This window comes from Cupressus sempervirens, chromosome 2 (genome assembly GCF_028749045.1).
Source record: "Cupressus sempervirens isolate cs-2001-9-10 chromosome 2, ASM2874904v1, whole genome shotgun sequence".
In the NCBI taxonomy this organism is placed as follows: Eukaryota; Viridiplantae; Streptophyta; class Pinopsida; order Cupressales; family Cupressaceae; genus Cupressus; species Cupressus sempervirens.
The window spans coordinates 733,088,601-733,104,292 of record NC_143119.1 but is presented as its reverse complement, the minus strand read 5'-3'; the positions used below and the strand labels follow the sequence as shown (position 1 = coordinate 733,104,292).

Genomic DNA, 15,692 nt, shown 5'->3' with positions numbered 1-15,692 from the left:
GGTTTTGGTTCATCTTCTCCACTCGGTTTATCCTTCGTTGAGTGATCTTGCTTCTCTTTTCCATGGGAATTACCTTGATTTCTTCTCTTCAACTTCTCTTTTGCCCTCAAAGCATACTGATACGCATCCTCAATCAAGTCAATATTTAGCATACCAACCTCATCCTAAATAGTGAATCTCAAACCATTGATGTATCGATCCATCTTCACCTTAGACAACTCTCTATGTCCAGAACAAATTGTCAACTTGTAGAATTCCTTAGTATAATCCTTTACAGACAAATCATTTTGTTTCACATTCTGAAACCTCTTAAACAACTCAAGTTCATAATCAACAGATATGAACTTAGCCTTCAATTTTGTCACTATCAACCTCCAACAAGTAATCTTCATTTCACCTTCCTCTTCTCTATCTATTTGTGATTCTTTCCACCAAAGAGAAGCATGTCCTTTCAACTTAGTATGTGCCAACCTCACTCTGAGGGGATCTCTGATATACTCTAACTCAAAGTAGTCTTCCAATTCATCAATCCAATCAATTAGGTCTTCAGGATTTAAAGTACTTAAGAAATAAAAAAAACTTCCATCTTATACTTTAACTTCAACTGAGATCCAAATCTATCCAATCAACTACCCCTATCTTCCATAGGTCTCTCCATGCGATCAATTTTATCTTCACCACATGATCCAACAACCTTGAAGTCTTCAACAACTTCCTCATAACCATCTTCAATACCAACATGTCACAGTGCATTAGCTATACCCCTCATGATCTCATTCTTCATCAACTCCATCTCAGATCTGAAATCTATTTTAACCTTCTTTGATATCCTTGTTTCCATAGCATCATAGAGATCTTCAATTTCCCTAGGATACATTCTTCTCAAAGGCATCTTCCAAGATCTTTGCAAACCCTCTACAACAAATCCTTAAGATCAACTTGCTCTTATACCACTTGATGCAATACAAGGTAGGAGAATCCCTAATGGAGATGTCTTAGACCCCATCAATTAACCACAAAGAAAAATATACACAATAACACAAAGATTTAGATCTAGAATAACACCAATTCTCATAATAGAATCATAAGATTTACAACCAACATGCCTGGCTATAAAGTCTTTCGGGTTACGGCCAAATACATAAGCAAGTAATTATTCAAGACCTCACTAGATCCAAAACCTAGCTATCCTAGATAGAAAACCCCAAGTAGAATCTAAACTTGTACTCACAAACCACCAAGCAACCTTCGTGTTTCCCAAGTCGCAACACTAGCTCTTCTCAAACTTCGTTCCTCTCAAGTACTCTTCTTCTCCATGTTGAATGACCAAAAATCCAAGACTCCACAAGACCCGCTACTTATATCCAACTAAGCCATAAGTCAGCCTAGAAAGTTACAAATTAAATAGGCCCATATATTAAATACATATTTAAGCCACAAGTCAGCCTACAATAGATAGTAAATACCAAATGATTTAGAAGGCTTACAACACCCATTAAATGCACATAAGACAAATAAAAAAGACCCAAATATGTCCACACAAGCTCCCATGATCGCTCCACATCACGATCACACTCCTTGTGCATTAAATGCACCAAGTCGTTTGATCAAATTTGCAAGAACTCCATTCATAAAAACAAATTGTTGAGCATTAGCAAATACCACCTAGCATGACCGAGCTCCTACAAGCATTATCAAGTTCCTCATATGTCAAGCAACATAGTATATGCCAAGAAATAGGATTTGTTGAGCTCTTTCAGTAACCGAGCTCCTCGGCCAACACTACACTCAGTAATGACCAAGAACCACTCGATTGGTGATCGAGTCCACAAATCTAAGGCCAAAATTCCTCCAACATGAAGGATTTCTAACTACCCTAGGATGCTCCTATGTCATGGAAACCGATCCTTCCATGGTTAGGATCTCAGGATTCAGCTAGCCTAGAACCCTTGGGGAATCATTTTCCTGTACGTGCTTGGAGGTTCCTATCTTACAAGGCAATAACCATCTTCTAGAATTGGCACTAGTTCTCACCCTGCCTCGATATACCAAAAAAAAATGATCCTCTAAAGCCAAAATCCATTAACACCTAGGAGGACCGAATATATGTTAATATTATGCTCCTTAAAACCCTAATTTTACTAAACTTAAGGTTTTAGGGTTCCCAAGACCTTGTGCTCCCTATCCTTTCCTTGAAGATTAATATACCATTTGGGAAGGAACACAAAACCTGGAAGCCAAAACAAGTAAAGTAATTCTTTGTAAAAAGACAAAAGATCGTATTTGGAAATCATGCCTTGGAAGCATGAAACTATCTCTCACTGGTCATGGGAGCCAAAATCCTCAAACCTTGAAAACCTACAATTTTAAAACTTGTGAGCACAAAATAGATAGTTTCAAACTAGCAAAATATCAATTATTTATTCTTCGTTAGAATCCCAAATCATGTTGCCCAAAAAAATAAACTTACTATGTGGCTTACATCGTTGAGTTGTCCTTATGTGACTAACAAGACTACTATTCAATATTTTCTTGTGTGACACATCATATCAATTAATGCTACATACTTTGGATGTAATATCTATTTGAATTTGAAATACCAACCAACTTGTTGTTAATGATGCAAGGCATTCAACCTGGGGATGGAGAATGTATCTTGGTAGACAATTTGAGGCAAAACTCCCCTTATAGTCACCCAAGAACATGAACAGGATTGCTAGCGCAATGCTAGCATGCCACCACTAACCAACTAGGACTGAGGCCATACGTGTACGTTTAAGAATGACAACATATCTCAAATTCTAAATTTCATATCCAAAGTCGAACTAAGCAAACCAACTTGACTAGTGGGATTCAACCCCACACAAAAACAAGGATGAAAAATGAGCACCAAAGGGCACCTCGAGTGCAAACCACTCTTTCAACAGGGCCAACACCTAATAAAAGACCAAAAGAAGCAAAGTTGCACCATGAAACCACACAAAGGAAAAACAACATAGCCAAGTCCACCTTCCTATGGAAAAAGAAAACCTCTATCATGAACTTAAACCACCAACTAGCAGTTAAAACTCAAACTACCAAGCACATTTTTTGGGAGGAACGTTAACTTGTTCTACACACAAAGGGGGTGGAGTTGACAAGCTTGGCCCTTCAACAATCGACCAGATGAAACAAAACAACAACAGTGCAAAAGAAAGATGAACAACAACCACCGAAGCAATGTCCCAAGAGGCAAAGCAAGTAGAACAAAACCTAAAGAAATACCAATGGGGCGAAAAAAGAAAAGGATGAGCAACGAAAAACCATAGAAAATATGAACTAAAAAAGAAAGAAAGTGAAGGGCAAAACCACCAACCTCAAACACTAACTTGCAAGGGTGTCGCACCGCTAGGACCCACCCTTGTTTGAACATGAACTAGAACTAGCCTGACCCACTGGAGCACTTGTAGACACAAAAAAGATCACTTACAAGTGGGTGGCAACCCAAAATGAAAACTTCTTGTAGGGCCCAATTTTGATTATCGAACAATCAACAGTTAATCCCTTTAGATGTCTTAAATAGCCTATCCATCGCGGTAATTAAAGGGTGTATTAATTATACTTGTCTATTAATAAACATTGCCATGTGTCTAACCTAAGACTACATAATCCTTTTTCCTTCATAGAAAATATGAGCAAAAGGGTCCTTCATGTGTCCAAAAATTCTTTTATCACCAGTTGGAGACCCTTGGCATGAGATTGGGGATACTTCTGCCACACACAAGGGATTGGTCATGTGGATTGAGAAGTGGGGACCTAAACAAGGAAAATTGAAACAAACACAAAGGACTTGTCTCAAACAAGACAAGGAAAAAGAAAAAAACGGGACCCAACTTTTTGCTCACAAAAAGTAGGTACGAGTATGCAAGGCATAATAGGTCACTTAAAGACTTAATGCTTCTTCTTCTACTAACCTTGGCATAGTATACCATATTCTTTCCATAATGGACAAGACCGAGGCATCTACATTCTTCTACCTTGGGAATCTTATCTAGAACAAATTCCTCCTCATTGTTTATTTCCTCCTCATCACAAAGAGTAGTAACCTATCAAAGCACTTCTTGATTCGTGTTTTGGTTACTTTATACTATTAGATCAAATCCCATATAGTCCTAAAATTGAGGCAATTTTAATAAGACCTCATCTCAAAACATGTGGATTTAAAGATAGTGCTTAGACCTTATCGAGACATAAATTAAGCGCCCAGACCTATATTCTAGCATGTAACTTGCAAACTCGGCATGTGCCTAGACCCTATATCTAAATGTGGGAGATGAATATCCAAGGCATATTCCATATGGGAGTAATGTGTGGCCTATGCATTACAAATCGAATCTAAATAATTGAAAGGGACACTATAAAGCATGAGACATGTGGCCTAAAGTAGGTTTTAAACCAATTTCAACTTAATCCAATTTAGGTGTCTAGTCCTAATTAAAATTGATGATTTGAAGGCCCAAACATATGAGGTTCTAGGCTCTAAGTGTGGGTCTTAAATGAGATAATACTACTTAAAAAGTCTTAAGAATCATGCGAATTCAAATCTAAGTTTAAAGACAAATTTAAATCCAAGGGCCCTGACTAAATACCCATGAAGCAAAATTTGATGCAAAGCAACAATTAAAACACAAGAATTCTTGAATATTTAATGGATGAAATTTAAAATCAATGAAGATCTGCAAGAGAAGAATGAAAGAGGTTTGATTTTAATTACGAGGTTTCAAATTTGAATTTGAAATGATCAAGAGGTTGTAATATAATAAGCATTGTCATTAAATATAAGGTAGCAATGCATTAGAAGGGTAAAACATGGAAGATTTCTATATAAACAAACCCTCTCTCGATTCAAAATAAGTTTTTTTTATGTTTATTTATAGGTAGATCTAAGAATTTCGACCATCTATTTTGGATTTTTTTAATCATTTTGTTGTCGGATTTGAACGATGGAGATGATAGCTGTTCAACTCGTGACATTTTTAAGTTATCAGGTTGAAAACCAACCAGTTACCAGTATTTATAATCGATTGGGGGATTGGAAGCTCTGGTGTTCATCATTCCTCAACAAGTCAGGGGACATACTTGCATTTATTCATTACAAGATCCGAACTTAAGATTTTTCCAAGTATTTAACAGCAGATAGGGACTGAGTTTTGATCATTTTCAGCAGGTCTGGGGGTTTGAATTGAGCACTACCACTCAAGCACTTCAATTTTTATCACTTACAATGTTTCTCTTTATTTTTACGAGGGTCTGTCATCATTTTCAGAATTATTTGATTCCGCGGTGGAGTTCAATTTTAGAATTTTCAGTCCCTTTTGTTTTTGGTTAAATATCATATTGAAAATGAAGTGATGAAGGGACTAAGGCAACTAGGATAGAGATTTAATCAATTCCTCGATGTTCTAATGTCATTTTATTGCCCAGATTGACCAAATTCAAGGTCTGATATAGAATTATAGGGGTTCAATTTCATACATCAGCAAGTAAAATCGTTAGGTTTAATCCAAGTCCCTATGTAACTAAATCAGAAAATTGAGTAAGGGTTGTTTATTGGAGGTTTCAATTATAGAGAAAGGTGGTGAGAGCTGAAGATCTAAAGCCAAGAAGAGGGGAAGGAGAGGTCCTCAGCGAAAGTGAGGAGGAAAAATCAAGAGTTCAGGAAGCAAGAAACTCATCCAAGGAAGACAATTCACCAAGAGTGAAGAATGCGAGCTTAACAATAATTTATCATCATCAAGGGAGTGGGGGGTCTATAGGGCGAGCATTCTAAGGCTCAACTTATGAAACTATATGAAGTGTCCTAGTTAAGAATGTCATATTGTGTCTAGATTCATTGAATCTATCAAGAGGGAAAGGGATAAAAGGAAAAACATTTTAAGTGATTTAGCATAAATGCAAGTGTCATCATCTTATTAAATGGTGGCTTCTTCTACAAGAATTTTTCTTCTACAAGCTTCTACCTAACCTCTCTTCTCATTGGCACAACATTTAAAAAAAATCATTGACCCATTCATTGGTGTACCTTATCTTGGGTGTTATGTTTTATTTATTTTTAACTAGCTCATGAAGGCAATGTAATTTTTCTATTGGCTCACATGGTGGTGTGTGATTGTAATTGGGTGGGCATTTAATATTTGTAGCTATGGTTATGGAAACCCATATTAGAGCTTATGAAGATTAATTTGGGCCACTGGTTTTGATTCAATCTTGATCGTTCACTATAATTGAACCCCTATATAAAGGCTTGATCACATCATATGTAATAGAGCTATGTTGAAAAATTATTTTTAAAGTACTACCAAAATTGTTCTCTATTCATTGTTGTACTTGCATGGTGGATATATATGATCATTTTGGAGTATTACATGGTTTTTGCATCTTTGACTTATATTAAAAATTTATTTCATGTTAAAGAGAACTAGATGGATGGAAGATGGTGTTGAATAGTGATTAGTGGTGAAGCTAGAGTAATACCTGGTACTTGTTGATTGTAACTAACAATACAAGCTTAGTTTGGGCCTAAATTGCAAGTGTTTAGCTTCTATTGGAGATTTTCAGTTAGATTGTGCTTTCATATGTTATTTGGATGAATGTTGACAATGTGAAAATCATTCATGCATCCATACAAGATAGCATCTTCATATGGCTAGTTGACATAGCGAAACAAGGATTGATTAAAGGTTGGCCCCATCATCAACATCATCTTCAATTCTTAGAGTTTGATAGAATTCCTAAGCCCTTATATGTTGCAAGTTATTTATTTGGAAGTGATTGAAGAAGTCAAGTTGGTGTCCACTAAATGAATAGCATAAGTCCATTTATAATAATCAGCAAATTACATCATAAATCTAAGTGAAAGGCCACATTAAAAAAGAAACCTTGAGGTTGTCTCATTTGATCACATAATTCATCTACATTGTTTAGCACATGAGCATCCTTGTTCAGAGAGTTACAAATTTGGTATTAAATCTTGAGATATTAAATTATATATGTTGTAGTGGAACTAAAAAAACTCACATTAACACTTAGTGGTAAGATAATTTTGAGCTTCTACAAACATATATACCGGCAAATATATGACGCAATTTCAATTTTAGGTTGCAATCTCCCAAGGGGAGAGTTGTTAGAGTTAGTGGGAGTTGTTGTACATTTTCATATTATATAAGTTGTCAAACTAAATGCGTGTGTGTGTGTGTGTGTGTGTGTGTGTGTGTATTGTCTCAAGGGGAGTAATGTTTGACAGTTTAGACTTTATATAATCTTTTTTAGGGTGGTACCCATTGTCCTTTATGTCGAAGGGTAGAACTATTTGGTTTTCGCAAAAGTCCACAAAATATGTAATCAATGACAAAAGGAGAGATTATTGAACATGAATATTTTATTGTCATTGATGTCAAACTTATTGGAGTAGTCTCCAAAGATTGATAATAAGTGGGAGTTAGTTTTAAATGATCTCTCTATGTTCCAAAGTAGTATAATTTAACATGTGTGCATATATGATATCATAGATATGCAAAGATTTTTGCAAAAACATGTATATGCCATTAACTGGTGGTCTGCAATTGTTTCCAAGCTTTTGGAGATGTCTTTGATTATTTGCACATAAGTGGAACTATTCCAGTGAATAGTTTATCAATCTAGATTTGTTCTTTTTGGTCTACAATTGGATATAGTGTTGACAAGTGTTTGAAGGTGCTACATATCAATTTCATGTTTTGATTTTCTCCCAGCAAAAGTTATAATGTTCAGAGCATTGGTTTATAACAAATGGTGTACGTACTTGTAGGAATGCTTTGCATTCCTCCACTATCAATTATTATGATGCAGCAGTTGGTTGATTAGTTTACATGATGATCAAGTGATATTGTGTTGGGTTACAACAAATTTGGGGCTTTGCACTTTGTTATTGTTTACCCTACGTTCACTTACAATTTCTTACTTTGGCTGACTAAAGATATTTTCAACCTTACAATAATGTGTTGTATGGTGATAATTTTAGATCTTGTGGAGGGTGTACCAACACAGTGTGAAACTTCGCACGTTTCTTTTTTCTTTTGCATGCATGGGAGTTGGTGTTTGGAGCCTAACAATTCATGGTTTACATGCTACACCTTTTTTTACAGACCTAATGAAGATTATTTTGTATTGCAATGAGTAAATCTAAGCAAAGATCCTTCCAAGATGTATAGGAATTAGAGATAAAAACACAAGATGTTGTGAAGAGTGTAAGAGAAAATGTGCATATTTGTAGAGATTGTTAGTTTTGGTAGCTTACTTGGTTGTTCCTTCTATTTGCTAAAAATTAGTAAATAATTGCTTTCTATAGAAGTTTGTTAGAGTAGAGGGAATTATTTATTAATTAATTAACCTCTTTTGAAAATAACTAGAAACAAATTGGTTAGGGTTTGTTATGTTGTTTTTTTATCTCAGTCATGGATTAAGAATCGATGGTTTTCCAATTAGAGTACTATAAAAGGGGGCTAGGGGCCATTTGGAGAACACATCATGTAGAAGCATTTGCAGTGCTAGCAAATAAATTTGTATGATAGAAAATAGTCTTGCAATGTTAGCAAGGACACAATGGTAGCATTAGGGATAGCATTGGGTGAATATCACTAAGAGGAATTGAGAGATTGTTGAAGTTGAGCCAGTAAGAGGTAAGGAATATTGTAACTCTTAATTTGTTGAAATTCAATATATTTCTCAGTTGTCGAACTGGTTTTCCCTTAGGGGTTTTTTGAGGGACAATTTGTCTAAAAATATTGTGTTACATGTTTCTTTTCAAAAAAATTATTGGCGAAGTTGCAGTTATGTTATTTTTCAATATTAGCTATGAATTAATTTTCAACAATTAAATAATATTTATAAAATAGAGATTAATAATCAATGATTTATATTTATCAAATAAGAAAATATCTCCCAACACCTTTTACAATCATAAAGTCATTTTTTGCATTGTGGGGCACTGCTCCTCGACCCTGCCATGTATTGTGACAAGGAGCACACTTGGGGCTCTACCCCAAGACCCCGCAAGGGGCACTGCTCCCAAACCCTCGTAGAAAAAATCTAGGGGAGGGGGAATCACATCAAGCAAAAAACTAAAAATTTAATCTCTAAGTCTAATTAGGCTCCACATAACAACAATCTCCGACTTGAAGATTGATCAAACTCCACAACAACAACATCTCGGAGCTAGATACAATGAAGAAAATGTGAATTCCTTAATAGTGAATTAAAGGAAGAGTATACAAGGTCAAGGTTCATGGCAAAGGGGCAATAAACTATGAGGAGACATTTGCTCCAGTGGCCAAGGAAGAGGTATACATAGAACAACTAGAAGGCTTTGTAGTACACAGCGAAGAGACACATGCGTATAGATTGAAGAAAGCTTTATACAAACTCATGCAAGCTTCCAAGGCATGGTATGAGTGCATTGATAAATATTTGCAGGAAGTGGGCTTTCTGAAGAGTGAGGCAAATGCTAACCTCTACTAGTTGGTGGTTGGTAGTGAGATTCTCATTCTTGTTCTATATGTGGACAACATGTTTCTTACAAGTTCACTAGGGCTCATAGAGGATTGCAAGAGGGACCTTGCAAAAGAGTTCAAGATGAAGGATTTGGGACTTATGCACTACTTTCTAGGCATAGAGGTCTGGCAGACGGATGGAGATATTTTTCTTGGTTAAGGGAAATATTGCGTCAAAATCTTGAAGAGGTTCAAGATGGAAGATTGCAAAGCCATGTATACACCTATGATCTCAAATTGGAGGAAGGTAGATACATTTAGAGTGAAGGATGTAGATCTCACCTTATGCAGGAAATTGATTGGTTCACTCATGTATTTGGTCAACACCAGGTGAGATATAGCATTTATAATAAACTCTCTTAGTCAATTCATACTTGAGCCAAAGAAAGTGCATTGAACTAAGAATTTGTTGTGTTATTTGTGTGGTACAGTTGAGTATGGGATCAGATATGTTTGAGGTGAAGGAATCAAATTGATAGGCTATATTGACACGAAATGGGTAGAAAGTACAATGAATAAGGAGCACTTTGAGGTGTTGTTTCAGTTTGGGATCAGGAGTTGTCTCTTAGTTCAATAGGAAGCAAAAGTTTGTGGCTCTAAGTTCAGCAAAAGCATAATACATAGCAGTTAGCATGGTGACATGTGAAGTTATATGGCTTCAAAAGTTGTTGGTGGCCTTGTTTGGTCAAAGGATTGAGACTACTGTGATACACTACAACAATCAGAGTTGCGTCAAGTTGTCTGAGAATCTAGTGTTTTGTGATAGGTGTAAATATATAAACATCAAATATCACTTCATCAGGGATTGTGTACAATTGAGTATTATTCAATTACAATACATACCTACAGAGGAGCAAGTAGCCACCATTCTGTGTAAGGCATTAGGGAAGGAAAAAATTATCTTTTTCAGAGAAAAATTGGGTGTCATGCAAAACAGCTTCCTCATTAAGAGGAAGTGTTAGTTTTGGTAGCTTGGATAGATGTTCATCTATTTGCTAAAAATTAGTAAATAAATATTTCTAAACAAATTTGTTAAGAGTAAAGACAATTATTTATTACTTAATTAACCTCTTTTAGAATCAACTAGAAACAAATTCTTTAGGGTTTGTTAAGTTGTTTATTTCAGTCGTTGATGAAGAATTGATCTTTGTTGTTGGTTTCCAATGAAAGTAGTATAAAATGGGGTTAGGAGGCATTTGGAGAACACATCTTGTAAAAGCATTTGCACTCCTAGCAAATAAATTTAAAGAGATAGCAAATAGTCTTGCAAGTTCAACAAGGTTGTAGTGATAGTGTTGGAGATAGCATTGGGTAAATATTAGCAGGAGAAATTGACAAATGTTGAAGTTTTCGCCAATAAGAGGTAAGGAATTTTGTAACTCCTAATTTGTTAAGTGTGCTATATTTCTAATTTGGAAAACAGGTTTTCCCTAAAGATTTTTTCTAGAGAAAATTTGTCCAAATACATTGTCAATGTTGCATATTTCTTAGTGTTTATTTTTTACATGGGGGAGTCCCTGCAACCTAGCCCAGAGATGACCAGCGTCCGATGTGAGCTAGGGCGAGACTAGTCCCCCATGGTTGAGATCAGCCACCTGCAAGATTTCTCACCTCTTAAACCCGAGAGAGATTTGAACCCAAGACCAAGGAGAACTACCCAAAACCTCAAGCCAAATTATCTACCTGTGCAGGCTTGCTGTAAATTAATTTTTGGCAGTTCAATGATCTTTATAAAATAGAAGATTAATAATTGGCGATTGCAAATGTACAGATTTGTAGAGATGAAATCATTGACTGATATATAAACAAAGAACTATTATCAGTTTCGTAATGGAATGCATTTGTACTCGGTTTTAATATAAATCACTGTAATCCATATCTTGTATCTAGCCTATGTTAGTGATCTTTTAAAGTTTGCAAGTGACCGTATCTAGGTATAGGCCAGTGTGGCTTAATAGTCCGCAAGTCCTTGTCAGGACCAGTTAGTTACTTGACCTCTGACGTGAAATTTTGCAATCAGTGTTTCGTATAGCGGGTGTTACCCACACCATAATTTTTCCCATCTTGAGTTTTCTGCATGAAATTAGGACGTTAGTTGTGCTTCTCTTAGTGTTTCATGCGTGTACTCCCTATTAGACTTCTAGGTATTAAGAAGTCATTTAAACATTATAATTATATAGTTAGTGGGACCAATTGTCCCTGGCTGGAATATACTGAAATTCTGAAAATGGTAATACAGGTAGACCGTAGGTCATTACAACTGAAAATCCTCTCAACTCAACAACCGCCATAGAAATCATACATAAGCCTCAAGTTGTTCAGCTATTAATCATTCAGAAACTAAAAATCTCATTGAGCTTACAAATCTTAAATTTATTGGGCAACTTATTCACCTGGAAAATTAAGAATTTTGAAAGTCTACATTATTGGGAACAAAAATTGTCAAATCTTATCCGTAGCGAAAATTTGTACTGTTGTGAGTTTCAAAACCCACAGCTCATGTTGTCAATTTTTTTTATGCATATTGAGATGGTTCAAAATCATATTAAAAAAGTAGGTGCTAAGCATTCACAAAATTCATATTCTATATGACTAAGACTCGGCAGGCATGACCGATCTGATAGTGTATTGCCAATGAACATGATGGAAACAATTTTATTACACTGCACCAAGAATACAACTTGGCTATCAAATGAATATCCAAAATTGCAATGATTACAAAGATTGCCAAGGCTCCCTGTCAAATACATGCTCTTGATTTATTAGGAAAACCAGATGCCCATACTGAACCTGTCTACACAGATGCCAAGCGCATTCTGGATTCTTTCCTACCCCATATTTGTTGTAAACTTCTATGCACGAAGAATACCCTTATGATAAATAATCAACGTGATCCCACTAACCATCACAGCTCATTTTGTCTCTGCTTTGCAGTTCCAAGATTTTACTACTCAATGAGCAACTCAAAATCCGTGTTCTGCATCTGGTAATCCTCCAACATGGAAATTACTTGTCTGAATTTCCATGCACCAGACAAACTGCACATCATAGATTGAACAAAAATTAACATGACTTGCCCGACACATTGCTTACCCACCTTCCTGACATATGCACAACATGGATGTTCTCATGCACTCTGGTGAATACTGTACAACTCGGACGTTATGCCTATCATGAGACCAGCTTTCCGCCCCAGTTTCACAGCAGTAGGAAAAATATTTGACTGCGTTCACTCATTGTGTTTTATTTGTGTCCATACAGGAGCACTTTTCAAAACACAAGATAAAAAGAGTATCTTTTCCAACATGCTAACTTGACCGTTAAGCATCTTTTATATATGATGTTTCACCATTTGCATGAGAAAAATCTTCTCTCTCATGTTCACCATTCACTTGGGAAAGAAATTCTTTCTCGCTATTTACAAGTTGTTCATATGTTTTCAGGGCAGACGAGGAAAATTCTACCAAAGCCTCAAATACATGTTTTAGATCTGTCTGTAAAGTGCTCAAGGTGAGATTGCGAGCTTTTTGCATTGCTAGGTTGTGTCTTGCATTCTCCTCCTCCACGTGTTTCCTAAAAGACTCTATAGAAATTTTCTGTTCAGCCAAACCAGCACTAGCTTGTCCTATATCTGATTCATGTTTTTTATCCGACGAAGGTTGAGGTTCATGCAATCTGCTTTCCATCTTTTCCACTAAATGAGCCCTTCCAACTAGATCCTTTTCAAGAAACTCGGCCTTCCTCTTCTGACGCTGTTCCTCATCCTGATGTATGTACACTTGTTTTATGGCTGCTGCCAATTTTTCTATGGCATCAACAACTTGAATTTCTTGCCTATCACGAAATGATTGAGACCAGTCATTGCAAATGACAAATACAGGGGGTGCACCAACTCTGCGAGGGGAAAATGGTGCAGGCCCATCAGAAGTTTGCTCGGGCTCTTGATGAATGCACTTCAAAAGCCACCCATTCAAAGCTTGAACATAAGCCTTCTGGGCTCCAACCCAATTGCTGAAACATGCATGCCAATTTTGAAGTTCAGACTCCAGATGTATAGTTGCCTTTAGATGATGTTCATCGGATACATCCCCAGCAGTAACACGTCCTAAAGATTTAGCTACTGCAACAATCTTATTTTGTCTTTGATGACACTCAAGCATGACCTTCCACATTCTCATGAACCTGCAAATACAATATGACAATTAACACATGTTAACTTGAAGCAGAAAGATGAAATAAACAGATTGAAAAGTCGTCAAAATCTAGATTGATTGACAAAGAAGTAAAGCCCGAATTAATATCCTCAATAAAAAGTCTCTACATTCAGAATGAACAAAAAGTAACTACTTGACAAGTAAAAAAATTATACATTGACAAAGAAGTAAAGCCCATATTAATCTCCTCAGCAGAAAGTCTCTACGTTCAGAATGGACAAAATAATCTATCCTTCACTAGTTACAGTACTTGAAGCTAAATGAAAGCATCCATACATATTTCTGTATTGGGGGTTAAACTTAGGGAGAGGACTCGGATTCCAATAGTTGTGACTATTTTGGGCTTTAGAAGAAATTTTCTGAACTTTCACACTACTAGTGACTTCAAAGTTGTAGTGGTGGCCTTGCATTTCTAATTATTGAATGAAATTCAGAAAATCAACAAATCATATAATGCCACATGTGCCCCAATACAAACAACTTAAAGGACAATAATGGACTTATTTTTTTCCTTTGTATTTTATGATGCCTCAACAACATGCTGATGTGGCTCTAAATCTGATGAGGTGGACCTCAAGCCTTAGTTTGTGCAGTGAACTTGCCAAGTAAACCAGTTCAAAATATTGAGTCATTCATAAGGAAATTACTGGAATACAGGTATTCTTCTCCTACAGGTACTTGGCTCCTCAATCACATTGGTCACAATCTTCAGAGCTGCTTGCTAAATGCGTGTAAGCATTATTGCCGAACACTGATTGTACAAACATGTCCAAAAGTTACACATTTGAGGTCAGATCTAACATTGGCAAAATGCCTCACAACAAAATCTAGCATAACTTTGAAACACTTACCATAGAATAAAGCCTTACCATACATAAAAGCCAATAACAACAGCATCTGTAATTCTGTAGGTTGAAACTTAAAATTTGGATGGAGGTTATCTTGGATGCCAGAAAAAGTGACATTGCATCTCTAAGAACCATTCTTTCACAGAATCAAAGGCTATAATATAGATTCCAGGCTACTTGTCCTCCTGTTCTCTAATTTCATTAAAATTCTGGAAAATGCATGTAAAATCAAGCCTCAAGTTTGGCCTCAATTTTTTCATTTCGCATATCCATTCATCTTGATGAGGCCCTGAACATGCTCACATCAAGAACAACCAAGAATTTCAACTGAAAAAAATCACAAGAAAATATTCATTTGGCCATTAACCAAAACCCTTTTCATCAAGAAGCTAGAGCAAACACAATTTCTAGGTCTACATATTTAAAAAACTTGGTGTTTTCTGTTCATAGGGCTGGACTTGAAGAATTCTTCCCATGATTAGTTGTATTACCCTCTAGGATCATCAGGCCTCTGGTGAAGGCCACCGCCACATACATCTGCCAAATAACTTCTCCATGCTCAAGCTTTGAACCCAGATTTAGCATTTTAGCTTTAAACTATACCCCAACTCAATAGAAGAGAACCAAAAGGAAGTTCGCAGAAAAACGGTGGGTGGCATCCTTGCACACTACAATTATGCCCACACAATGCCTGTCAATATTTCCATCTTGTTGAAAGATGCTTGTCTATGGGACTTCAAAGTTTCAGAACATCTAAAGATCCAAATTGGTTAAAGAAATGAGTAACCAGATAAAGCAAATGGAGAATCAGCAACTTGAATTTTACTGGAGAGAGCAGGTAATTGCCAATATTTCTAGAGATTCAATGTCTGTGGCATTGGTAAACAATTACTTCTATTCTGATTAGAAAATGAATAGATATAATAAGCTTTTTGAAAATGCACTTACCAGTCCTTGCATTTACATGATAAGCAAGAGGGTTTGCCTTCCCAACTAGAAATCAGCTTGCACATTTTAAACAGGATCATGTGACAGTGATGTTGCATTATTAGGCGGGAATTTGA

General features: G+C 36.2%; 1 protein-coding gene across 3 annotated transcripts in view; it reads right to left on the bottom strand.

Moving 5' to 3' along the window:
• Positions 1–12,133: 12,133 nt before the first annotated feature.
• The window catches only part of LOC149575470 (protein ALTERED PHOSPHATE STARVATION RESPONSE 1-like), a 57,182-nt gene continuing 53,623 nt past the window's right edge, over positions 12,134–15,692 (bottom strand). For all 3 annotated transcript variants that reach the window (XM_089815216.1, XM_089815218.1, XM_089815217.1), the window contains exon 5: positions 12,134–13,748. In XM_089815216.1, the coding sequence (XP_089671342.1) occupies positions 12,887–13,748 (862 nt within the window). In that variant the 3' untranslated portion in view covers positions 12,134–12,886. The remainder of the gene's footprint in view (positions 13,749–15,692) is intronic.